General features: G+C 53.2%; 1 protein-coding gene and 1 long non-coding RNA gene across 3 annotated transcripts; one reads left to right on the forward strand and one right to left on the reverse strand.

Annotated features, from left to right (window-relative positions):
* Positions 1–155: 155 nt before the first annotated feature.
* FOSL2 (FOS like 2, AP-1 transcription factor subunit) lies at positions 156–19,768 on the forward strand. Of its 2 annotated transcripts, none has more exons than XM_059405363.1 (4): positions 156–922; positions 10,899–11,150; positions 16,247–16,354; positions 18,755–19,768. In XM_059405363.1, exons 1-4 carry the CDS (start codon positions 824–826, stop codon positions 19,271–19,273), a joined length of 978 nt encoding a protein of 325 aa, XP_059261346.1. In that variant the 5' UTR covers positions 156–823; the 3' UTR covers positions 19,274–19,768. The 2 variants fall into 2 exon arrangements, with proteins under 2 accessions (XP_059261346.1, XP_059261348.1); XM_059405365.1 differs by lacking the exon at positions 156–922 and adding an exon at positions 1,898–1,983.
* On the reverse strand, positions 16,361–18,825 carry LOC132021242 (uncharacterized). The gene is made up of 3 exons (XR_009405270.1): positions 18,738–18,825; positions 17,687–17,810; positions 16,361–16,514 (listed from the first exon to the last, which is right to left on the reverse strand). It is a non-coding gene; the product is annotated as an uncharacterized LOC132021242 (long non-coding RNA).
* Positions 19,769–26,061: the final 6,293 nt, after the last annotated feature.

Below are 26,061 nucleotides of genomic sequence, written 5' to 3' on the forward strand. Positions count from 1 at the left end.
CAGGGGCTCCGAGCGAAGCGACGGGCAAGTGAACGGCGCTCGGCGGGCCGGGGAGAGAGGCAGAGAGGCGCGGCCGGGCGAGGCGGCCCGTCCCGGAGCGGGCGCCGGGGAAGGGGTGCAGTCGGGCGCCGCAGCGGCGGTACGGGCAGCGGGGCCGCGTCCTTCTCAGCGCCAGCTCGGCTGGAACCGCGCGGGCCGGGCACGAGCTACCTTCTCCCCGCAAGTGTCCGAGCCGCTCCGAAACTCCGGCGGCGAGTCGGCCACAGGAAGTTTATTCTCAGCTCCTTTTCTAAAAGGAGGAAATAGAAGTTTCTCCCGGCGGGCAGCCTTTCTTTTCGCCTTTTTTTTTGTTTTGTTTTGTTTTGTTTGTTTTTTCTTTGCCCTGTCTGAAATCGGGGGGCCCCCGGACCTGGCAGTCGTGATCCGCCGGGCTCTTATTCTTTTTTTTTTTTTTTTATTTTCAGTTTTTGATCGGACCGGCTGTCCCGGCTGGGCTCCGACTGCGCGCGGGAGCGGGAGGGCGCGCGCAGGGGAGGGACCGAGGGACGCGCGGACTTTTAGAGGGAGGGACTGGGGGGCCCGCCGGTCCCGCGGCGCTCGGAGGGCAGGAAAGCAGCGCAGCGCGAGGCGCTCGGGAGGCACGGTTCCCGGGCTGTCGCCGCCTCCCGTACGCACCCGCCACCGTCGGGGAGCAACCCGGGAGCGAAGACCAGAGCCCGAGGCGCGGCCGGCAGGGAGCGAGCCCGCAGCAGCCGGTGCGCGGCCGCGGCGAGGGCGGGGGAAGAAAAACACCCTGTTTCCTCTCCGGCCCCCACCGCGGATCATGTACCAGGATTATCCCGGGAACTTTGACACCTCGTCCCGGGGCAGCAGCGGCTCTCCTGCGCACGCCGAGTCCTACACCAGCGGCGGCGGCCAGCAGGTAGGTGCGGGCCCCGGGTGCACCTGGCGGCGCGGGCCGACCCCCGCCCTCCTCTCGCCGCCACTGCCTCTTTTGCTTTCTTTTCCCGTTTTTGGCTTGGCGAGAAAATTCCTACGGGGTCACCATTGCAAGTTTTGGATTTTCGTGTTGTCCTGCCCACCCTTCTCCCCAAACACTTTTTTTTTTTTTTTTTTTTTTTTTTAAATTGGACCGAGGAGTGGGCTTGAAGAGCCGGCAAACCCTTTCCCTCACTCTACATCTTACCCAGACAAGCTCCTGGAATTGCAGCAGCAGCTCCCCTTCTCCGGAGCCTAACTCCTCTCCCAGAAATCCCTCCCTCCTCCCCACCCCCGTCACTTCTCCGCGGTGGGGAAAAAAAAAAAAAAAAAAATCTTTGCACCCACTGGCGCCTCCCGACATCCAAGGACTCCGTTCCTGCGGGAGAGCCCTCTCCCTCTCTTCCCCTGCTCTCCATCAGTATTAATTTCTGAAAGAGGCTAGGGATTCGGAAACATGGTTAGGCTCCTTCAAGTAATCCAGAGCGAGGGTGAGGGTTGTCGCTCTGGGAATAGGGTGCGAAGGTCAGGAAGGAGGAGGTCAGCCTTGATAGGCTCTGGCCCTGTGGTGCCCCTGCGCCCATCCATCTCCTCTTGGGGTCAGAGAAGGAGCCTGTACTGCCACCGGAAGGGGCGCCTTGAGGGTCTGGGGAGGGGTACCTGGGGCAAGGACGCCTGCAGAGAGAAGTGGGGAGGGTGGCTGGAGGGGGAAGAGAGCTTGCTTAGGCTCCTGGGTGGTTCTGGAAGCGGAAAAACAACTTGTTTCTAAAGCAGCAGGACTGGTTTGCACTGGAAGGATTGTGCCTGCGATCTGTGTCTGTAAATACCAGAAGGGTGCTGGTGGGGTTAGTGGGGTGTCTGCCCTCTGCAGCAGCTGCCCCCCACCCCCACCCTCAGGCTTCAGAGGGAGCTGGCTTAGCAAACAAGGCCACTACAACCCGAAGCCCATCTGGGTCAGGATCTGCGGAATCTCTGGGCAAGTTGGCTACAGCAGGAGTTGCCCTGGTAAGACAGTGGCCTTGGCCTCTAGAAGCCAGCCAGCCAGTAGGGGCTGGGGTGGGCTTCCCCTGGAGGGGTGGATCCTGCCAGAAAATAAAATGGAAAGACATCGCTCTTTGGGATCTGAAAAGGGATACCTTGTTGCAAAGGGGTTCCCCTTACTTGGTGAGTCCCCAGAATGGCTTTTCTGTATCTCCCCTGGTGCCCCCACAAGCACCCACTGTAGAGAATCTAGTCGGTGCATTAAGGGAGCATTTGGGGCACCCTTTATAATGAGCAACAAGGTGATGTGTCTTAATCTTGTTTAAAAAGTGCTTTTGCTTGCTTTCCAGTCCCGTTGGTGGTTTTAATTGAATCTAAATATCATTAAGCAACGGGTCGGAGTCATTTATACCCATTCCCTTATTTTCCAATTCAACAAGCTGCCAAAACGTCCTTCTCCTCCTCCCTGGATCTGAAAGAGATCTTTTGATATCTTGTCTGTCCCTTTTGCTGCCGTTTTCCTGGCATTTACCACTGTAATATGACAGTCTTGCCGCCTGGCTTTGCTCAGACCCTGGGGCCCAAGTGGGAAGTCAGACCGGACATCAGTGCCCAGATTGAATAATCTGTGTCACTAGGGCTTTGAGCCCAGGATGTGAGCGGAGGCAATTCCCTGTTTTGGAAGAAAATCAGACAGGAAACCAGTGCTAGGAAGAAGGAAGAGAACTCAGTCCAGCAGGGTGTAATGGGGCCTCATTACCGAAGCAAAAAGCAGCTGTGGGCTAATTCCTAGCATGCTGTAACACACAAGGATTTTGCAATTAGTAATAACTAGTGCACGGGCTTCTCGCATAGACGCCTGCCTGTTTGGCCCAGCAGCTTGAGTGAGGTGCCTTTCAAACCAGAGGGATCGGCAAGGTAATGCGGCTTTGGACAAGTTTCTCAGCCTGTCCACTCCTAGGGAAGGAGGAGGGAGGAGGCTGGCGGGGGTGGGGTGGGGGAAGGTTTTTCCATCATCTCTCCAACTTGGAGCCAAGCTGTTCTGTGGTCCTCGGACGGACTTGAGAGGCTTTTGTTATTTCCCAAGTCTGCGCCTGGACCCCACCCGATCTCAGGCTCAAGGTAACTTTATTACATACCAGATATGACTTGTGATCACTTTATTTCTCTCAGCTTCTTTTATGGGGCGGCTTTCCTGGCATTTATACTGGGACTTCCACCTTTGTAGCATCTCCGTGGACTGGTCGGTATAAGAAAAGAGGGTGCTCTGGTTTTCCCTTGGGCCAGTGAACATTATTTTTTCCCCATCTGTTTGTTTGTGGGGTCTGATAGTCCCGATAAGTTTGCTGCTGTTTACTCAAACCAAAACTTTCTTCTCTCTAGTTTAATAAAGCTTGATTTTAACACATGGCCATGAGTTCCAGGGACTTCGGAGGGGTGGGGGGCAGGTAACTCTATGTTGAAACCAGTCTTCTTGTATATGGCAGGAACTCCAAGCATGAAAAATATTTCCTGTTCCAGTTATAGTTTTAATCTCGAAGGCTGGTCATTGGTGATTTTGTTTCGTCAATAATCGTTGCACACACCTCCCCCTCCTGGCATTTTCTGTTTATTGTTGTTGTTTTCTCTCTCTTCTGAGTTTCCTAGGAAAACACCTCCCAGATATATGCCTTGCCTGGTTGCCCGACTATTACGGTTTCAGGGCTTGAGCATTACGCAATCAGCCAGTTACACAAACACAGGTCATTTCATAACTTGTTTTCATCAGCTGGGCCCCCCTTTTAATGAAAAAACAAAACAAAAACAAGACCCAGAACTTTTCCAAGGTTGCCATTTGTCGGTTCCTCAGATAACTTGTGAAAATAAACCAAGAGGGACAGTTCCTTTCTGGAATCAAGGAATACCAGGCTAGCTCTCTTCTTCGGCAGCCGCCCTTTCCCAAGAGACAGAAAGACAGACAGACAGACACACACACACACACACACACAAAATTCCCCGGAGTGAACTTTTGCCAACTGTACCAGGCTGGGACATTCCTCACATCAAAGAACTTTTACCAGAAATGACTGTGATTCCCAAGTCAGTCCCAATCACACCTCTCTAGTGCCCCCTACGGGACATTCTTAGAAGAACTGTCTGGGGAAGGTATTTTTCCAGCCCCAGACAGTGTTAACTTGGTGAGTTTTCGGAATTCTTAGGATTTTTTTCTTTTTAATTTGGGACAAATAAATGCCATATATCTAACAGCGGTTAACTAGGAACTGCCTGACTTTTTGAAATGCAGTTTTTTTTTTTAATCTGTTCTAAATAAAACCTGGTTCAAAAAGGAGTGCTTTTTTCCTTTCCCTATTTTGATGTTTGTCTTTTCTTTAGGGTGCCAGGAATTCAAATTCCCAAGGCTTGTTTTCTTGAGGTGTTTGTATTAGGACACAGGATTGTTTGGGGGAGGGGGGTTTCAGAATTGGTGGGAAGGTGGGAGGTGTATATTAGGGGTTTGGTGCCCCCCCCCCGGGGGGGGGTTCTTTGATCTTGTAGAGGTTGTAGATTAGGATCAAACAAAATGTTATCCCAGGAATTTGTCTGTTCAACTGATTCTTGATGGTGGAAGTCAGTGTCACTTTTTCATCAAAGTGAACGGGGTGAAGTAGCAGTCATGTATTGTTTGAGCAGAGGTTGAATTTTCCTCTCGAAACCCGAGTGCATTTCCATTGCTTTATTTCTGCCTGCCTTATTGTTCAAGGTGAGCATCAAGTTAGGAGTCTTGGGTTTGGTTTTTTCCCCCATTTTTTTTTTTTTTTTAAGATTTATTAGAGAACAAAGCGGTAGGGGAGGGGCTGAAAGATAGGGAGAAGCAGGCTCCGCATTGGGCAGGGGGCTAGCCCTATGTGGGACTCTATCCCAGGGTCCTGGGATCATGACCTGGGCACTTGACTGACTAAGCCACCCAGGTGCCCCTTTTTGTTGCTGTCGTAATGCAAACACACCAGAATTTACACATCCAAATCACTGTGGTGCCCTTCGAAATTATTCCTGGCAGAGACCAACTACTACTTTGACTGCTGTGGCTCTTGGTCAGACTCAAGGTTTGACAACACTCCTCTTTTGGTATCCCCTTCAGCAAATTCTTTCAAAAACCCTCCCTGCTCACAGATCTTTGTCCTTTGAGGCTGGACTTTGATATTTGGAGATGTGACTTATAAGGACTCGAGTCTGTCATAGAAGGTCTGGGTGATCCCAGACTGGGTCCAAAGTCCAGTGGGACCCCGAGTCATCTTCGTCTCCCCGCTCAGGAGTCTTCCCTGGGAGAGAAGTCACCAAGAGCAGTCACCTAACCCTGAAGTAGGCACTTTTGCCATCCATACTTTAGATGTTTCTTTTCCTCTGTGAAACAGGGAGAAAGGTACTGGTTACGAGAATGCCAGAAGCTAACTTTGTGCTCTATTTGTTGAGAGAGAAAAAAAATAGCATCATTCCTTTGTGGATCTGGCTCATCCTCTTTTGGGCCACAGCCTTTCAACGTGATGGCAGCTGCCTTGATTGAAGCAAATAGATGTCTTCCAAACCCCACTTGGTAACTCTCCAGCTCACTGGGCCTGAGAGGGAAGTGAGGCGTTCTCTTGCCCAGCACCATCTCTCTGGCTGGCACTTGGCCACGCTCACCCTGCTGTGGTTAAAGGAAAGATCAGATGCCGTGCGCTTCCGCTGACTGCAAAAGGGGTACACAGGATAGTAGGATTGCCACTCCCATCCCTGCCATGCTTTGGAGTGGGGTTTCTCACTGGAAGGGTCCTGGGAAGAAAGAAACTGGGGAAATTGGGTGGTAACTCCATACCGGCCACGTTCTTCTGGCTGTTTTTCTTTTCTTCCTTTGCTTTGTTTTGCTTCACCCTGGCAGTGAGGACCAAGAGGAGACTGTGGCTCTTTTAAGTAAACCTGGGAAAGAGAGGAAGCTGACAGGAGACCCATCACCTGAGGGAGTGTTTGTGTGCTGTGAAGTCGGGGGGAATCCCGAGTTATTAGCAACCATTTCCATTGTGACACAAGTGGCTTTCTTCAGATAGGAAAGGTCAAAGTGCTGTCCAGTGCATACTCTGTGAAGACGGGTTGAATTCCATATAGAAGACTTCTTTCTTCCAAAGAAGAAATAGAAACAGAGAACATTGGAGTCAAGCTTGACCTCAGTTGGGGTGTTCTGGGATGTTTGAAGCAGGAGTTGTCCCTTTTGCTCTTCCCCTGAGCCAGTCTGTAGAAATTTTGGAACTTTTCCCATGTTGTTTTTTTTTTTTTTTTAAATGGGGCTTTAGGGACACCTGGGTGGCTCAGTCAGTTAAGTGTCTGCCTTCAGCTCAGGTCATGATCCCAAGGTCCTGGGATGGAGCCCCACGTTCGACTCTGTGCTCCCTGGGGAGCCTGCTTCTCCCTCTCTCTCTGCCTGCCTTCCCCCTGCTTGTGCTCTCTCTCTCTCAAGTAAATAAATAAAATCTTCGTCTTTTTTTTTTTTTTTTAAAGGGTAGTTTCTTAAGAGAAAGAAGCCAGCCCCTTTCCAGACATCTGTAGTCATACCTGCCTGCTGAGACAGGTCACTAGTATTTCTGCGGTTCGTGGCTTGAGTGCTTGGGAGCCCAGTTGAGAATCAGTGTGATGGAGAGATGCCTGGCCGAGTGGATAGGCTGACAACACTGACCCTCCATGCATCCAAAATGCCATTTCTACCCAGCGCAGGAATTTCTGGCCCAAGCCCTGTTCCAATCATGTCTGTAGGAAATGAAAACCCAAAACCTACTTCCTAGACCCTTCTGCAAAAGGCGATGGTTGTGACCCTCATTTCTGAAACCAAAGCCCAGCTGTCAAGTTCAGGAAGATCATTTTTCCAAACCAGAAAGTGCTAGGCTGCAGGGACTTCTCTGACCTGGTGAAGCTGGGAGACTGTAGAGCACTGTGTTCTGAGGTGTCTTCCTTAGAGACTCTGGGAGCAGGACTGGACAGCCCCACAGCACCCTTAAATAGGGGTGCTTCAGGATAAAGAGGGGTCTTTATGATGCCCACAAACCCACAACAAAGCTTGTAAGGGCTTGAACTTCAGCTTCTTGGTCTGGAGTTTCAAGCTGGTGAATGAGATTCCCTGAGTTAAAGGAAAAGTTCTCTCTCTGTCTCTCTGTCTTTTTCCTTTCTTGTTTCCTCTCTTTATTCTTTCCCCCAACCCTGATACTTAGGAGAGGGAATGGTCCTCTAGAAGGGGGGTCCCCAAAGCACAGCCCCAGTGTTTTTGTAAATAAGATTTCACGGAACACAGGCACACCTGTTTGTTTACGCACTGTCCCCGGCAGAGTTGAATAGTTGCGACAGATACCGCGTGACCCACAAAGCCTAAAATATTTAGTATGTGGCCTTTTACAGCCAAAGTTTGTCACACTCCGCTCTAGGAGGTCCGTGGGGGGAAGTTCGTCCTTTTATAGGCATTCTTGCCCACCCAGAAGTCAGCAGGATGACATAGTCAAATAAAGCATTTGGGGGCTTTGCCAGTCTGGAAGGCCACCCAGCCATCCAGCATCTTCTGCCCTGTCCCTGGAGGAGGGGCTTCCAAGGGGCAGGGGCTGGAGAGCCTCAGGGGACTCAAGTGAGGTCCAGACTTACCTCCTCTATCCCCCCTCAGCACACACCTGGTGCTGTGGCAGGGCTCACACGGCCCTCATGCCTGCAGCCCAGAAATCCTATCTTTGTTTCTGTGTAATATAACCCTTAGTATAACCCTTTAGTATAACCCTTCCGTAGAGAACGGTGACTACTCCCAGCACGGTATTTGACCGATTCCTGGGTCTGTTGGCGAAGAAGAGTGCCCGGCTGACTCCTGGGACCACAGACCGCTCGCCTCACCTCTTCTCACCTACTTCCGGGAGGCTTTCTGGGCAATACCTCTGGAGGGGAGACAAGTCCCATCGCCAGATCTCCTTGAAACTTTTGGGAGCCTCTCAGGCTCCTGGAGGAGACACAAGCCCTCTCGATCACAGCCCCAGTCCTCTCTGGGGTTGGGACACTGTTTTCTGTGTGGTTTAGAGCCAGTGTTATCCAGATGGCTTTACCTCCCTCCGAAACAAGTTGTACCCGCACTTAGAGGCAGTCATTACCTAGTGCCTTGTTTTTACTGCTGTCTTGTTTTGTCTAGACCAAGCCATTGCTGCAAGGAATCTGGCTGAAGGCCGGGTAGCACGTTCTGGAGACCCAGAGCGAGGACCCTGGAGGGCCCAAGGGGCCCCAGGGTGGCGGGGCGTGTGTGTGTGTGTGTGTGTGTGTGTGTGTGTGTGTGCTGCGAATCATCCACTTATTCCCAAGGGATCTCAGCCTCCCAGATGTGCTTCAGGTTTTCTGCTTGCTTCCCCTAGGCTGAAAAGGGAGCTCTTTTGTTTGTTGAAATGAGGAGCGATTTTCTTGGAGGGTTTATTGAGAGAAAAGCTGACCATTCCCTCTGTGGCCCTCATGCTGGATGCCTCAGGTGTTCTTCAGACCCAGAACCTGACTTGGGGAGACAAATGGAATAAAAATGTTGGGTGGTTCCCGGGAGTGGGAAGCTGGCGGGTTTTCCTGGAGCCCCAAGCAGAGTGCGCAGGCGCAGTGACGAGACGCCATCATGGTGGTGGTGGAGGTGATGGTGAGGACGGGGCCGCCTTCCATTTGCTTGGCGCGGTATTTCTCAACCCCCGCTCTGCATGTTAGAATCTCCTCAGGCATTTTTTTTTATTTAATACCTTATCAGAACCCCACCCCAGACGTGTTATTTTAGAGCTCTAATGGCAATGCCGGCTCCAACGTTGGTGTTTTGAAAAGGCTCCTCAGAATATTCTAATGGGCAGCCACGGGTGAGAACCACTGGTGTGCTTTTATAGCCAGTGATTACAAGTAGCTACATATTTAATCCTCATGATGGTGTGGTGAGTTGTGTGTTCGGATTCTCCCTCACAGACAGGGAAACAGTCCTCCGTGATTCTGCGAAGGCCTCAAATCCAGGCCTCCTGCCACCTCCCCCCTCCCATCCAGCCCCCAAGAGAAACGGAGCTGTCTGGGCCTTTATGCTTCTGCACACTCAGCCACACTTCTGGGCTTTCAGTACTCTGCCTCTTCAAGGCCCAGCTCAGTTGTCCATGTTTTCTCCTTGAAGACCGTTTCCTGCTTGGATTCTTCCTTGTTCACTGCATCCTTCCTATACACACACACACACACACACACAACACACACCCCCAGCTCAGTCAGCTCCTGATAAAAGCCGAGTTGTCTTTGCCTTCCAAGATGACTCAGAATCCTTTGTACTGGGCAGCTCTTCTAGAATTCCAGAATCCATTGCGCGGGTAGCTTCACAGAATCCCAGGATTCCTTGCCCCGGTGGGTCTCCTTGTGGAATCCCCAAATCCCCTGTGCTGGGTTGTGCTTTCTTCACTGAACGCCCTTGGCCTGGGACCCTGGGGCATTCTGAGAAATGAGGCAGAGACATCCCCCCTGACCCAGACTGGGGCCACTCAGCTGGCAGGGGAACGAGCAAAAAAGGGGCCCCAACTCCCTCAATTACAGTCAGGGGCTCTAAGTCCCACTTTATTTACACAACAGGAACCCAGGTGTCATCTGTCATGGGACAGAGACAAGGCAGCTGGCTTTGCTACTAATACTTCTATTTCTGGTTGGTCTGACCAGGCCAAGAGAGGGGGGATGCTATAGTCCCCGTGACGATAGTAGGATTTTATCTGGGGTCAGATCTATGGCCTCTTCAGGGAGAGGGACGGTCTGTAGGGTCTCTTGGCAGGGATGAGCTGATGCTCTGAGGGCAGTAGGGGTGGGTACCAGCACCTGGGTCTGGATTTCTAGGAAGCAGAAAGCAATGCACAGAACCTTGTATAGCACCATGCGTGAGAGCCCTGTCCTCTTTGTCAGGCTGAACCATATTTGAGTCCTGACCCACCCCTGCTTAGGAGCAGGACCTTGGATAGGTTACTCAATCTCTCTACGCCTAAATTTCTGCCTCTAAAATGGAGATAATGGTAGTTCTTACCTCAGAGGGAGAATTAATCAGATAATTGAGGTCAAAAACTACCAGGGTGACCCATCATTTAGTAAGTACTCAGTAAGTGACATTATTATATTCATCATGTCACCTACCAGGTTAGGGAAGAAAGGATTTGCAGAACCTATGTGTGGAAAAAGGAATCACCTGAGGAGGAGGGCTCCCACTGGGGTGCTTTCCTCCTGAAAAGCTGGGAGCCAGGGAGGCGCGGGGGCAGGGAGCTCTTTCCCTTCTCCCTCCTCGCACTTTCTAGTAGCTGGCCCTGAAGAAGGGCCAAGACCAACTGCTGAGGAGCATGACCCATTTTAGTGTTTCTACTCTGTCATCATCTTATATTTTAAATAGAATGCTTCCTGCAGTATGTTCCGGAGAGTTCTGCAACATGGTCTGGGCATAAATTAAGAGACAGAAAACTCTGAGCTAGCAGCACTCAAGTTTCACACAGACACATCTATGAACGCAGATGGGTTTGTCGGTAGGTAGAGACACGGTGTGTCTGCTCTAAGCCAGATGGCGGTTGAGGGCCAGGAGGAGGACAAGGACACAAAGGCTACCACTTTCCAGTCTCAGGAATTGGAGGGCACCTTTTCATGGACCTGGCCTCCCCCTGGATGGGGTCACAGCCCCATCCTATACCTATTTGAACTTCCTGGTGATCATTGTTGCCCCAAAGCTGTTGGTTTGCAAATCTCCTCAAGGGGTCCCCAGCCCCCGTACCCTGGGGGCTAATTGGCAGGTGACCCAGAGGCTCATTAGGCCAGGGGGAGGGCTGCTGTGCAGACGTGGGCATAGCTAGCCCTGAAGGCCCCTGGGAGGGCCTGCTGAGACCACGAAGTTGTCCTCTTCTGCTCCATGCTTATTGGCTCAACACGGTTTTCTCTCCTCATTTCAGAAATTCCGGGTAGATATGCCTGGCTCAGGCAGCGCCTTCATCCCCACCATCAACGCCATCACGACCAGCCAGGACCTGCAGTGGATGGTGCAGCCCACGGTGATCACCTCCATGTCCAACCCGTACCCTCGCTCGCACCCCTACAGCCCCCTGCCGGGCCTGGCCTCTGTCCCCGGGCACATGGCACTCCCGAGACCCGGTGTGATCAAGACTATTGGCACCACTGTGGGCCGCAGGAGGAGAGATGAGCAGGTACGTCTCAGATCAGTGGAAAGCAGACATGTGGGGGACTTTCAGGGCCTGGTAATACACAGTGTTTTTCTGTGATCTGCTGGGGAGCTGGGTCGGTGTCCTGGGAGCACCGAGGAGAAGAGGGGATTCGGGACCAGGGGCCTGTGACCCTTCCTCGTGGGAAGCAGAGCTGAAGGCCTGAGAGTTTGACCTGGCTCTGTCATCTTGCTCATGTCGCTGAGGCTCCCCAAGTCTCAACTCCCTCAGTGCAAAATGGGGATAATGGTGCCTATCACATAGGACTCGTCGCCACTCAAATGAGACCATGTGTGGGAAAACAGCGCTGTGTGTGGTGCGGTCTCAGCAGATGGGAAGCACTGTTGGGACATGTCTTTCCCTGATCCATGGCAGGACACACAGCCAACGAAGCCCTAGCCAGAAACTTTCGGGGGTTAGCCCTGCGTTGTCTCCTGGTGTCTGGTGTGGGGGAAACACTCAGCAGACCTGAAGGATCACCCTCCAGGCCCACAGTACTTGCCTTTCCTCCTCGGTGTCCCAGGCCTCCAACTTGAAGCAGAAGCCCATTTCAAGTACCTACAATGCCCCTTCCAGAAGGGCAGTGATTTTGGAGTCTTTGGAGTCAGACGGCGTGTGTCGGGGGTGAGGGGAGAGCAGGTCGGATGTCGGCTTTTTTTGCCCTCCGAGGGCTCAGCTTTAAGAAGGCATCTGCCTGGCAGGGAGGGACACGAGACAGCGTGGGCTGCTGCTTCTAGACACCATCTACCACTATTCCAAGGCATACCATCTCTATCAGTAGGGAGCCAGGGTAGTGATGGGCCCCCTGATTCCCAAAAGAAAAATCAGAATCATGCATAAAAAGGGGGGTGAGCCTCCTAAGGGCCCCGTGGATCCCCCTTCACAAACGATTCAACCAAAGCCTAGACAAACCTGCCTGAGGCTATTTGGCAAGACTATGGGAAGTCTGAATTAGAACCCAGTTCCCTGGACTCTCTGAACAGTGCTCTTTCTACAATACCATCTCACTGTGGATCCAGGGAAGGAAAATACTTTAGCGGTGGGATCCTTTTTTCAAATGAAACATTCACCTGGTGAGTCACTCCTCTCCATGTCCACCACTGTCCACTGGCGCTCTGGGATCCCAGTGTCCCCATACAAGAATCTTTCACACATGGTCCTCCATGGGTAATCATGGATCCAGTGCCAACCCAGGATACTGAGGACTGCAAGGGTCCCTGCTCTGAGGAACCGGGAGCATTCATAGGATCTCCATTCCTCTGAGGCTAAGGCTGGGCTTGGCCTCCCCTCCATGCTGGTTTGTTCTGTTAATGGCAGGACTCAGCGCAGAGCATGATGGTTGTTGGGCTTCCGCTGCTGGGACAAGTGACTACTATCCCCTGTGCTATTGCTTTCCAAATTGTAGATGTAAACATTGCAGTAGCCGTGATTACACTGTCCTTTAAATTACGCTTCCTTCGGGAGCCCAAGATGTCAAGCTTTATAGTCACCAATGACCTGGATTCCACTCCCCAACTTATGTAAGTGACCTCAGTGAGAGCGGGTTTTCAAAAAAGCAAGATGTGCTGAACACTCTGCATTCTTTTCTGGGCCTAGTTCACACCTAATTTAGAAGCTTGCACCTGAAATAGACTTTGAAGAAAAGCTTTTCCAATTTTCCCTCTGTACCCATTTCACAGATGAGGAAACAGAGGTCCAGAAAGGAGAAGGGCTCTGTTGAGGGCGATGCTATGAGTAAGTGGCTGAGCTGGGGCTGGAATCAACCTCCCCTGACCTTCAGCTATGTGGTTTTCCCACCATACCACCTAGGCGTGCCTTAAGACAATCTGTCTGGAGAATTTCCTTCCTTTTCTGAGAGGGAGGGAGAGAGCCACATCAGTCAGGAATTCAGACAATCAGCCAGCAGCTTGGAGGAAGCCTGGACAGTAGCATCCTCGAACCTCGGCTCTTTGCGTCCCTAGCCCAGGGGTCTTCCTCTGAACTGATTCTGCCTGCTTGACCTCCCCCAGGGAGAGGAGCCTGTTCCCCAGAGCCAGCACGGTGCCTGCCTGCCCTCCTCAGAGCCTGCCCAGAGGCTCCCTCTGAGGCCCGTGATGGTGACTGAGGAGGCGGGGAGCCGAGGGTGTGTGGCTTGTGGGTGTGTCTGCGGTGGTGCTGACACACTCTAGTTGTGACCATGTTGGTGTCACCACCCCTCTACACTTCCTATGCTGACAGCTCCCACAGGCTGCCCCATATCTTACAGATAGGGGAGAGACTTCTAGGCCAATCGGAAGGCCAGAAGTTGTCCGGAAGCCCCCAAAGGGGAAGGGAGGCTGAAAGGGGCAGCAACCAGCTCTGCGCCTTTTCTGCCCCTCATCAGTGACGGATGGGGGGCTCGTCTGGGCCTCAAGGGGAGCCCCAGTAGCCCTTTGAGTAGTGAACCCTGAATGCAGGACTGCAGGGGGCCTAGCAAGGCTCTTGGTAACTGTTGGGCTCAGGGTGAGACAGGTTTGGGAGCAGCACAGATTCAGGGCCTCAGCTGAGTGGCCTCATGACCTCAGCTAGGCAGCCGGTCCCCACACAGAGCAGGGTACCCAAGTTTGTGGACACTGGATCTCCAGTTCACCTGGACTCTTACAGGGCTCTGAAAAAGCATCAGCGAGGAGACCTCTGAATTAGTCTTCTCCCTTCTAGCACTTTCTAGGTTAGAAAGGGCTCTCAGAGTGCGTCTCATCTGATCATCCCAGAAACTTTGTGGAAGGCAGGGCAGGTCCCAGTAATCCATATTCTAAATGGGAAATCTGAGGCTCAGAAGGTTGGGTGATTTGTCCGAGGCCACACAGAATGGCCCCGTCGGCGTTCTGCACCCAGGCCGCTTTAGACCTCCCAGAAGAGAGAATGTAGAGCCTTTGGTTCTGCCGGGGAGGTGGAGGGTTTCAGAGGTCGGGACTGAAGCCGGGGCTGGAGGACGGAGGGGCAGCCGGGAAGAAGTGTGGGACTCTGAGAGCAGGCCTTTGCCGGGGGGCCTGGGGGGCTCACAGAGGTGTTAGCAGCTGGGCGGGCTCTGTGGGCCCCTCCTGGAGGCTGCTGCAGGGGGAAGGCACACAGCAGGGGTGGAGCTGGTGGGCGAGGGGAGCTGGGCCTGGTTCTTAACCCCAGTGAGGTGGGGTCTCAGAGGCGTTGAAGGAACCTGGGGAGGATGTCCCAGGAGGGAAGGAGGCCCTCGTTGGCCTCTGTGGGAACGCAGCTCAGCCAAAGCCCTGGGAGACGGACCTGAGGTACCAGGAGGCCGGCAGGTCTCCCTGTAGCCTGCCAGGCTTCCTGTCTCCCTGTGGGCCACGCGCCTTGACTACTGGGGGTGGGGTGTGGGGTGGGGGTGGATTTGCAAGTTGAGAAGGTGTGACGAGCTTCTCTGTGCTCGGGGCCTGAGGCTTCAGAGGGACTTTACATCTGAGCCATTGACTGGCATGTTTCTGTGCCAGCGTTTGGAGAATTCGATGTGGGACTCTGGCCTCTTGGTTGGGGCCACAGGGCTTCCTCAGTGTAGACAGCGATGGGATTGTCCTCTCCAAAGCTGTGCCCTGCTCTGCTGTTTTGGACATCACAACAACAGACCTGCAGGGCTATGAGGAGGCCTGGGGACTCTGACCTGGGCCCAGCCAGGGCCATGCCTCCCTCCCTCATGGGTCGCCTGGCAGTGGAGGCAGCATCTCCCAGTGGGGCAGCCCTTCTCACGTCCAAAAGTGGCTTTGGCTTTTCCCCCACGTTGTCCCTTGAGGGTGGGATCCAGATCTTATACCCCATAGAATCTTCTAAGCCCCCAGGACTATGTGTGTACTTGGCACATGGTAGGGATGCCGTCATTGTCTGCAAACAGCATGGGATGGCCTTTCTTTTGGGATTACTTTCTGCCTTGGCCCACGGCCTTGTGTCACCTCTGCGTGCCAGGGGACACTGGGGTCACAGGAAGGGCTATATGTAAACAGAGCTTCTGCTTTGAGTCTCAGAGCAAAGGTCTTGCCCTGGGGCATGAGTCACGGGCCCCTAACCAGCCTCCCTGTGGGGAGCTAGACTGTCAGCTCTGCACGGGTGTCTTAGTTCATGTGGTTCTCTGATAAATCTTGAACCCCTGAAACCATGCCTGGCACCTGGAAGAAGCATCTCTTTGGTTGAATGAATGGACATGGTGGGTAACAGGACGGAACGTGCCTGAGGGTTCCTTTTCCTTTTGCCTGTCCTATCCAGCCTAGCCTTGTGCCGGGCGCACTCTTGAGTCCTCTGGGTTGAATGGTGGGCAGCTGGCCCTCTGGGGCGGGGAGACGACATTGGGAGAGGCATCCTTGGCCTATACCCCCCGGCCATAGTACATTCCCCCCAGGGTGGTTCTTATTCTGGGCCTAGCTACTTAACCAAATGGGGATAATGAGGCTTGCCGAGCTGGCAGAGCGTTGGGGAGGAGTAATTAGCCAGGGTTTGGAAGAAGCTGTTTAAGTGGGTGAGGCCAGGCCTGGCTGGCATGAGGGGACTCTGGGGACATGGCCCCAGCTGCTACTTCTCTCTGGCCTTGGCCAGGAATCAGAGCTGACATGACAAAAGCTATCATCTTGCCTAGGCTGATGAGTCCCTGACAGGTCGGTGCCTTGGTCTCCCCTCAGACATGGGATGTCACCTTCCAGGCTGGGGCCAGCTGTCAGGGCCCTCCCTGGGGGTCCCAGCAGTGAGCTGCCAATTCTGGGACTGCCGAGCCCAGCCACACTTCTCTTGCCTGTCTCCCTCCCTGCACACAGTCCCAGAAGGGCTTCTTTCCTTCTTTGTTTAAAGATTATTTATTTGAGAGAGAGAGAGAGAGCACGTGCACTAACAGAGGAGTGGGAGAGGGAGAGAGAATGCCATGTGGATTCTGTGCTAAGTGTGGAGCCTGATGTAGGGCTGGATCTCATAACCCCGAGATCATGACCTGAGCAGAAACTGAGAGTCAGACACTCAACCAATGTGGCATCCAGGTGCCCCTCAGAAGCGTTTCTTAAATTACAGCGAGAAAGCAAAGCTGCTGAATCATGTACCCAAACCTAATCACAGTCCTTGACCCTGGCCTCTAGCTATCGCCTGAAGAGGAGGAGAAACGCCGAATCCGGAGGGAAAGGAACAAGCTGGCCGCAGCCAAGTGCCGAAACCGCCGCCGGGAGCTGACGGAGAAACTGCAGGCGGTGAGGAGCTCTGTGTGGGGCGGGAGCACTTCCAGGGGGATGAGAGCAAGGGCCTCGGGGCTCCTGGCCTCCCATCCTCTCCTCGTCCTCTGGTGGCCTAGAGATGAGCCAGTGCAGATAGAAAGGGTCCTTCCTTCGAGCGCGCAGGTTTAGCATTGCCCTGATGGAAGAAGAGAGAGGGAGGGCGGGAGCTGGCCTTCGCACCAGGCTGGGCCCCACGAGGGACCCGAACAGCCTGCTGGGGCCTCACACCCTTTCTCATTCAGCATCTAGGCATTCCCTGCTCTTGAACCTCCTGAGGCCCCTGGGTGAGGGATGGCAGAGGGAGCCAGTGCGGGTCCAGACCTGCCCCCTCCAGGGCTGTTTCCCAAGGTTCCAGCCGCCCCCATGCCTACCACCAGCCAGAGTGGCCCTGGCTAGCTTAAGGGAGCTAGTTTGGGCAGGGGGAGACCTGCCCCTTTCAGCTCAGCAGGGGTTTTGAAGCTCTCTGGGTCTCATGGACACGGTCACGTGCTAGCTGAGTTGTATGTACTCCCCTGGGGTTTTCTCATACCCTTCACGGCAGAAGGGTTCCCCACCTCTGCCGTGAGCCGGAAGCTGTCGCCTTGGTAGCTCATCACTCTGCCCTTGTGAGTCACTCTCCCCTGCTGCCTAATTGCCCACACCTGGGGGCTGTGGCCCTGCCCTTCCCTCTCAAAAGCCTGACCTGACCAACATCACGTAACGCCCTCCAGAGCCTAGCCATACAGGATGGGCCGAATGGCACGGGGAGGAAGCCTAAAGCCAGGACTGACTGTCCCTGGTGGAATGTTTTCAAAGTGAGCAGACGAGAGACTGTTGGCGGTTTTTACTGTGACCGGCCAGGGAGCAGCTCTGGAAGTCAGTCACCTTGCCCATCCGTGACTTGACTTAATGCTCCCGGTACCATCCCCCGCGCCAGCTTCCCTTCATCCATCCCGGAGCCCTCGCTCTTGGGGACAGACGTGTTCATGTGAATTCCCCGTAGACGGCAGGGATGTCCGGTGGAGGTGTGTGTGCGAGCATGGGGAGGACCAGCGGGAGCTCTCCCGCACTAGGTGAAAAGATCCTTTACTGACCAGTGCTCCCTGGGTAGACTCCCCCCCGAGGGAGTCCTCCCCACCACTAACTTTCTAAGGGGGCAGGTCCTCTGGGTCTACCCTGGGTGCTCCCCACCTCTAACCCCAGAATAGCCTTTCCTCCGGGGCCCGCTGCTTTCCTCCCCTCCCTCCCCCAGAAGCCTCACACCCGACTCCCCCGCCACCCCACCCGCCCCAGCCACCCAGGCCCCGAGCCACATCCTCCACAGGAAACCTCTCATAAGCTCATGACGTTCGTCAGACCCTTGAGACAGATGGAAACTTTTTTTCACCGTGGAATATGCTGTTCTCTGCTCCGTGAGGCTCTGGCCCGTACCATCTCATTCTGGAACAGGACTCTGTTAGGGGAAAAGTGGGGAGGAGGCCCGTGACACACACCTTTTCGTCTTTCCCACCCGCTCCCCGCCCCCGCCTCCCCGTGGGCTTTTGTGGCTTCTCTCTGGCTTTGTGTCAGGGGAGGGCCCTGAGCCCCTTGCCGTGGGACCCTGCCAGCCTCAGCCTGCTCTGGCTGCGGGCTTCCTCATCTGTTAAAGCGCCGGGACTGAACGGAATGTTCTCCAAGGGTTCTGTGAGTCCTGAATCACATGCTTCAGAAATTAGAGCAAAAAAGGGAAGTGGGGCAGTGCCGATTTAGCCGGGACTGCTGGAGAACTTCCTGCCTGCCCGGTGCCGTCCTCAGCTGGTGTGTGCAGCTGAGAGGCTGGTGTGGACACCGCCGCAGGCAGGCTGGACCAGGTTGAGGGAGCATGAGGAGGAGAGAGGGCTGGGCCTGCACACCTCACTGTGACACTCCTTCCCCCCAGCCCCGGGGAACTGGGGGCAGTCCTGGCACTGAGGCGGCCGGGCATGGTAGCATAGGGACCCTGGAGTTGGATACATTGGGGTCAAGTCTGGCCTACCCTACCTGCTTGCTCTGTGACGTTGGGCAAATTAACAAACCTCTCTGAACCTGTTTCCTTATCTGCAAAATGAGTTGATTTGAAATCACCTGCTTCAGGAAGCTTCTGGAGGTTTGCTCGCCCTCTATCATAATTATCATTTCATCCTTCCTCCAAGCCTACTTTCCACCTTTCTCAGACCGGAGTTTGAGACCTAAAAGGCATCTTGAGCCCCTAGGTGTTTGAGAAGTGGTGGGGTCTGTGGCTGGGGGGCCTGAGCTGGCTGCTTTCACAGCTCTGGGTTTCCCTTTCTCACCTGGCTTCAAACCTCCTGCCCCACCCCCTACCCCCCAGCAGGTCCCTGGCAGGTTCCTGCCCCTCACTCACCTCTCTTCCCTCTGCAGGAGACAGAGGAGCTGGAGGAGGAGAAGTCAGGCCTGCAGAAAGAGATAGCCGAGCTGCAGAAGGAGAAGGAAAAGCTGGAGTTCATGCTGGTGGCCCACGGGCCTGTGTGCAAGATCAGCCCCGAGGAGCGCCGATCGCCCCCCGCCTCCGGGCTGCCGGCCCTGCGCAGTGGGGGCGGGGGAGTGGGTGCCGTGGTGGTGAAACAGGAGCCCCTGGAAGAGGACAGCCCCTCCTCCTCATCGGCGGGGCTAGACAAGGCTCAGCGCTCTGTCATCAAGCCCATCAGCATTGCTGGGGGCTTCTACGGGGAGGAGCCCCTGCACACACCTATCGTGGTAACCTCCACGCCAGCCATCACTCCAGGCACATCGAACCTCGTCTTCACCTACCCCACCGTCCTGGAGCAGGAGTCGCCTGCGTCACCCTCCGAGTCCTGCTCCAAGGCTCACCGCAGAAGCAGTAGCAGTGGGGACCAGTCATCAGACTCCTTGAACTCCCCCACCCTGCTGGCTCTGTAACCCAGCTCCCGGGGGGTCCTCGTCACTGCCTCCTTCCCAGGGACCAGCACCTTCAAGTGCTCCAGGGCCATGAGGGCAAGAGGGGGACCCTGCCAGAGAGCTGCCCGGCTCTGGGGAGACCTAGGTGGGATTTTGCTGGAGGACTTCAGCGATCTCTTAGAAGTCATGGGACCTCCTCCCTTGTTCATCTTGCAAAGCAAATCCTGTTTCTTGAAAAGCCTTGGAAAACTCGGTTTGGTGGACTCAGGCATCTCTCCGGCTTCTGAAGAGCCTGGGGCTGGTGTGGACCGTTCCTGTCCCTTTGTTACGCTACGTCTCTGGAGTGATGGTGTCCTTCCCCGCCCCACCCAGCATGCTCAGTGCCTTTTGGTTTCACCTTCCCTCTACTCACCTCTTCCTCCCCCCAGTGTCAATTTCACTTCCTCTTGGTTTTTATCAGATTTGCCATGACATTTCATCTGGGTGGTCTGAATATTAAAGCTCTTCGTTTCTGGAGATGGGCAGCAGGTGACTGACTCTTCTGCTGGGGCTGACTTGTCCGGAAGGGGACAGTCAATGTGCAATACAGAACCTTCCCTCCCTTGACACTCCCCGGTCCACCACCATCTCCAGGACCACCAGCAGGGCTCCCTGAGCTCTCGAGGAGATGCTGCCATCACTGGGAGGCTCGGAGGACACGTCCTCCCCATCCTCGGACACAACTCTTTGGAGGAGCGGCTTGGCCAGAAGACAGGGTGTGAGTGAGACAGACGGAGCACAGGTTGGGTTTGCCAAATGCCTAATTACCAGGCCAGGAATAGTGCCAACAAGCCACACAGGTGTCCTAGCCAGCTTCCCTTTACCTGGTGTCTCGAGCAGGACGTCTCCTATAATTACTGCCTCGCCATCCTGCCTCTGGACCCTTCTCTCTAGACCAGGGAGGCGTCCCTCCCTAGGAACCACACATCACTCCAAAGTCCCTATTGGCTTTGCCTTCCCCCAGTCTGGCTTTCAGGGTGACGCCACCCACAGAGATTTAATGAGCGTGGGCCTGGCCGCTCCCCAGATTGCTGCCCAGTGGCCCCTCCCCAAGCCTCCAAGGCCCTTTTGCTGTGGATGGAAAGGCAGGGGAGGAAGGAGGGAGGCAGAGTGGGATTCGCCTCTCGGTGAGCTGCCCGGCCTTTTCTACCTTCTATGGTCACCTGCTCCCCGAAGGAGTGCTTTCTCTTTTACATACTCCTTCCCCCCGGAGTGCTCCTCGGGTCCAGCCAGCCAGCTGTGAACCGCTGGCCCGAGCTGTCTCTAAGGCTTGGGGCTTACCTGCCATTCCTGGGGCGGTTGGGGGGTGGGGCGGCTGCTGAAATCAGAGATAAGATGTGTTGCTTCCCACCACGGGAGAGGCGCCCCCCTCCTATGGGGCCCGGAGTGGGGAGGGAGACCTCCCGGCCTCCTGCTCTCTGCCTCCCACCCCTCTGAGCCTTTCTCTCCCTAGGGCTTAGCTCTCTGGCTGATCTGGGGTGGGCCTCTGCTGGGCTAGTGCTCTGGGGGAGACCCTGCTGTTGTGATTCCGCTCTAGAGATCATTGTATGATAATTTAAAATTATTTAGATATTATTTAAATCAAACCCAGCGGGGTTTAAACTTTTAGACTCGGGAGGGAGAGAGAGCACGCGGAGAGAGCAAGCTGTGACACCTTGGCTCACTTGCCCCCTCACACACCCAGGCCCCGAGCGCTGGTCCTTCCTGACTGCCCATCCCCCCTCCGTGCCGAGAAGGGAGCACACGGAACGGAGCGGTCCGGTCCGGTGCTTAAAAGACCCAGCCCGCTCCGACTGCAAGTGACCTGTGAAAGGCTAGGCCACGCAGAGAGAGGAGATTAAAAGAAAATGGATTTTGTCCAAAAATACTTTAAAAATGTTATTTCCCACATTCCTTGGCGATGAGGCTGCCCTCCTGGTTTCCCAGAGGTTCTGGGAGGGGCACTGCTTAGTAGACTGGGCAATTGAGTTTCTGGCTTCAGATTAATCGAAGAAACAGAAGTCAGCCAGGAACAGCAGGTGGTGGGCAAGGAAAACTGGGGGTACCCTCAGCTCTGAAAGGCTTAATCATCTCAAGCGGTATTTGTGGCCAATTGGGAGCTATTTGCTGCTTTTGCATATATATACACATATATATATATATATTTCTTAAATGAAGCTGCTTTGGTGTTTTATTTCTAAAAGTCCTTTTGTGCCCCACTTTCTTCAACATTGATCCCAACCAGGGCAGGCCACAGTCTGTGACTTGGGGCCAGGCTGGACATTCCTGAAACGGAGCTTGGCTCTGGTTCAGATTTCAGGCTGTGTTGGCTTTGGGACCAGCGGAAAGCAGGAACTCCACCACCCCGTAGGACTTGAGCAGCTCCTAAGCTGTCCCATTCAGGACCCTCTGGCTTTGTTCTAGGTCGAGGTTTGGCTTCCCCCAAAGCCAGAGGTTATTTGGGGAAGGCCGAATACGCACCCCTAACTCATGAGCATGTCCTCCTGACTTCTGGCTTGTTCTCTGAGTTCATGCACACACACCCTTGCTCCAGGATTACCAGCCACCAGGCCTGCCGCTTTCTCCTCCACAGCTCACACTCCAGGAACAGCTGCGGTTGGGGGTGCCTTCGTGCTTGGGCTGGGAACCGCTGGGCCTCCCCTGTGTCCCCAGCCATGAGGCAGCTGGTGCGGATTCCAGCTGGGCTGCAGGCAGCTCTGGGACGGCATAGGGCAGGCCCTCCTTGACCGGCTAGTGTGAACCACACCGTCCTCTCGGCCACCTGGCTGGCCTCTCCGGGACCAGTTCTTCTTTCCGGCTGAGTGGACGGGGACAGCTGCTGACGCAGGAAGGAGAGGAGATTCCCAGGTGAAGCTTGCTTGGGCAATGGCCAGAGCCAGCTGTAAGCAGAGGATTCACGGGGGAAGTTTTCAGAAAGCAATCATTGTTCTGCCTGTGAGAAAGGCCAGGTGTGTCCACTGAGGCCGGTCGCACAAGCCTCTCAGCCAGGAGCCCTCAGAGGCTACTGCTTCGTTTTCTCAGGCATTGAGGAAAAGAGTCGCCTCTCCACTCCCGCTTGGCTCTGCGTCTAAGGGAGGGCTCAGTGGTACAGGTATCGGAACTTTCTCCCCTTCCCCTGATGGACCGACAGTGCTCCTGTAATCTTACCGTTTACCTTTCCAGTTGGTGTCCTTCCCAATCAGATATCACACGGCCCCTTTGAGAAGGAAAGGCATAAGCACCTACTATGTGCCAGGCACTGTGTTAGGCACTTTTAGAAATATACCCTCTTTACGATGAGACTAACGGATGAGGGTATCCCCTATTCGAGGCCCCCATGTAATGGACAAACAAAAACACTTGAAGGTGAGAAAGTCTTTCTTCAAAGATCTGAGGCAAGATTGCCTTCAGTCTGAGGTTTGTTTGCAAAGACCCATCACCCACAGTATCCTCCCCCCTCCAAACTTCTTCTCCCTCTCCCTCGTGATGTGCTCCTTTGTACTCCTCAGACGGCTGGAGGGGTAACCTGAGTCCTTATAGAATTTGTGGACCAATAGGATAGGTGATGTGTGTAACTTTCTCTTTTAAAACTTAAGTGGTCTTGCTACTTTCTGCTTGTTGAGTCCTCTTGGCATTCATTTAAAAAGCCAGCATCTCACTATTTATTGACAGGTTGGGTGTGTGTGTGTGTGTGTGTGTGTGTACATTTCCAAGTGTGCCTCCTGTAGCTTTTAAAAAGGAAACTCAGTTGTCCAACTACTAATTTGACATATTCTCACGGTTCTAGTGTTTTGGCCATCCATCAACAGAGGGATTTCATTTTCCAGTGCTGATGTGTTCAGGAAAGGCTGGGTCAAATTCTGAGCGGAGGTTGGATGGGGAGGGGGAGAAGAAATTGACATTTATTTTATTATTTATTTAAAATGTTTACATCTTTGTGTTGTACCAAGCCTGATGAGAAACAGCATTAAAATACTCAGTTCCTCTCTCCCTCTTTTTCTTCATTTTTTTTTTTTTTGAAATTTAGGCTAATGATGCTTTTTTTGTTTCTAAAATGATTTGTGACATATGTTGTATAAACTGTATAAAAAAGGTTCTGTTTTTAAAGACGGATGGTCATTCCTCTGGGGACAGTGGTCACCAAGAAAGTTCTACATTGTAAGACAATACAACGAAAAGATCCTGCCCTATTCCTCAAAAATCATTTTCTCTGTATGATTAAAAGTTTATTCCATTTATTTTAGTTTGTGGTTACTTGATGTTGAGGAAAAAATACTCGCCTTTGTATAAAGAATAGGTATCAGGGTGTCTTTTCTGCAGTGAGAGATGTATATATCGTATTTTGGTATATAGTGGAAAAGCCCAGGCTTTGTGCATCTGTATTTGAGATATGTCAATGATGTGGAGTAAAGTCTGCTATAAGATCCTGGAGGCAATTATAGCTCTGTGGGGGAATTGAACTACCTTTCTGAGAATCTTCTTTTTCTTCTCTCTCTCTCTCTCTCTCTCTCTCTTTTTGTAAGTATTGGTGAAATGGTCCCGTTGGGAAGGTTACTAAATAGACCTCTCCTGGCAGGACCCACGAGCTCAAAAATCTTTGTATAGCTTTGAAAATTGAGGCGTAGCTCTGCTCTGAAGCATTTCTGGTGGTGTTTTCCGTTGTTTTGTTATTTTACTGTAAAATAAGCCTACAGTATTTGCACTAAAGAAAGCTTGTTAGAAAAAGCTTGCTGCTATGGAAGAAAGAACATATTAAAACTTTTTTTTTTCTTTTTTGGTTAGCTTTTCCACTTTCAATTGAGTAGTTTTTGTAGAATAAAATGAATTAAGATTGAAGAGGCTCTGATGGTTGGTTTATTCCATCTTTTTCTTCGCACCTCTCCTGTCCCTTCTCTCTTCTAGACTTTTCTACCTTTAGCCTTGGCTGTGGGGTTGGTCTCTCTGGTGGGTGGGCCCAGCAGGGAATGGCCTCTTTCTGTGAAACGGTGCGGTGGGCTGCCGGCTGGGGTGTAGAGCTGCCGCATTTCTTTCCCTCCTTTCTCCTGCTTGCCCTCCCGCCCCTCTCAACTCCCCTCAGTCCTGTTCCCTCCTCTCAGGGCCTGACTCTCAGCTAGCTGCCAACTACGGCCACGGCGTGAGCCAATAAAAGTTCAAGGTTCTGTCCCTTCCTGGGGCTATTTTGTTTGAACAGGTTGGCTCTGGAAACCCGGGAATCTTCAAAGAACCAATTAAATGCATTGCTAAGATTGTCCAGGTGAGCAAACGAGATCTCGCGCGGGAAAGGCCTCCGCGGACGATCACATCTTCAGATTTTCTTTCTGAAAAGACACAGGTTGTTAGGTGTGGAACTGAGAGGTGTCAGCCCAGACCCCATGGCCCTGGGTAAAGGGGGCACATCTGTTTGGGGCTGCTTTTCCTTGACAGCATAAATGGTAGGGGGGGCAAACCCATCCTGGGTGTGATTGGCAGCTGGCTGAGAATTAGCCCCTGAAATTGCACCGGTCGCCGCAGATCTGCATCAGACCAGTTTGGTGTGCAGGCCTCATTCTCTGGAGGACCCAAGAGCACTGGACTGAATCAGAAGGGCCCTAAATCCCCCGCCTGCCCCACTGCTCAGCGGCTCTCGAGCTCTGGGAGAACGCCATTTAACTGCTCCGAGCCTTCCTCCTTTGGAAAGGGGGAGGGTAACAGCAGCGGTACCATGAGAGCACCCACCCCAGGAGGATTAGGGGAGCTCCTCCTTTCCTTTCTAAGAGGGTTTGGAGCCTTTGGGGACAGAGCACTCAGAAGTCTCTGTGCCGGGTCTCCTAGGAGCCTCTTAGCAGACACCACAGAAGAGATGTCTGATTTCCTGGGTCCTGGATGTGTCCCCTTGTTGTGTTAAGTGTCAAGGCTTGCTGAGAAAGTTTGTGTGGACTTCTGTTGGCTTCGGGGACTATGCTGCCTGGAGACAGGCCTGTGCTCGCGTGTCTCTGCGTGCCTCTCATGCCTAGGCCCTTCTGGAACAGCTTTCATCTTCCACTAACACTTCGAAATCTACTTTGTTTAAATTTCCACCTTTTTGTCCACATGGCAATTAGAGAGCTCGATGATAGACAGGAGGCAGAGTTAGAAGCCTCTTTGGGCAGCTGTAAATGCCTTAAACATAGGGGAAGATTTTCAGTCTTTTTATTTTTTTTTTTAAGATTTTTTTTTTTTTTTAATTTATTGGAGAGAGAAAGAGAAAGGGCAAGAGGAGGGGCAGAGGGAGAGAGAGAAAGAGTCTTAAGCAGATTCTATGGATATGGGGCTCGATCTCATGACCCTGAGATCACGACATGAGTGGAAACCAAGAGTCGAATGCTTAACTGACTGCCACCCAGGCATCCCCCTCCCCCCATTTTGTGAGAAAACCAGTAAGGGGCCACCACCATTGGGTCCCTAGACCTACCAGGGTCTGTCACAGAATTTTGCAGTCACTGCTAAATCCAGGCTGTCCTGCTCCAAACCCCATTGAGTGGCCCGGGTTGACGGTAAACCGTATTGATGACATGTCCAGCAAAGTTGGAGTTTCCAGGATTAGGTAGAGTCCTCTCCCCTGGGAAAGATGTGTTGGTGACAGATTCTTGAGACCCTCCTCTGTTGCAGGACCGAGAGTCCCCAGGTGCACAGAACTTTGTCACCAGGCTTTCTCTGTTGATGGCACTGCCACCACGTGAAGGAAAAGAAATCCTGGAGCCGGTATTTTCTGAGATGTTGAGGCAGCATTTATGTCTTGGGCTACTGAATGGTGCCGCATGTATGAAGGCATA

Source organism: Mustela nigripes, chromosome 7 (genome assembly GCF_022355385.1).
Source record: "Mustela nigripes isolate SB6536 chromosome 7, MUSNIG.SB6536, whole genome shotgun sequence".
Classification (NCBI taxonomy): Eukaryota; Metazoa; Chordata; class Mammalia; order Carnivora; family Mustelidae; genus Mustela; species Mustela nigripes.

Bases quoted from the DNA above. Each gene is read 5' to 3' on its own strand.
- FOSL2 (XM_059405363.1), top strand. From the start codon at position 824: ATGTACCAGGATTATCCCGGGAACTTTGACACCTCGTCCCGGGGCAGC. The intron at 923-10,898 runs GTAGGTGCGGGC...TCCTCATTTCAG, and splicing joins CCAGCGGCGGCGGCCAGCAG to AAATTCCGGGTAGATATGCC. The intron at 16,355-18,754 runs GTGAGGAGCTCT...TTCCCTCTGCAG, and splicing joins TGACGGAGAAACTGCAGGCG to GAGACAGAGGAGCTGGAGGA.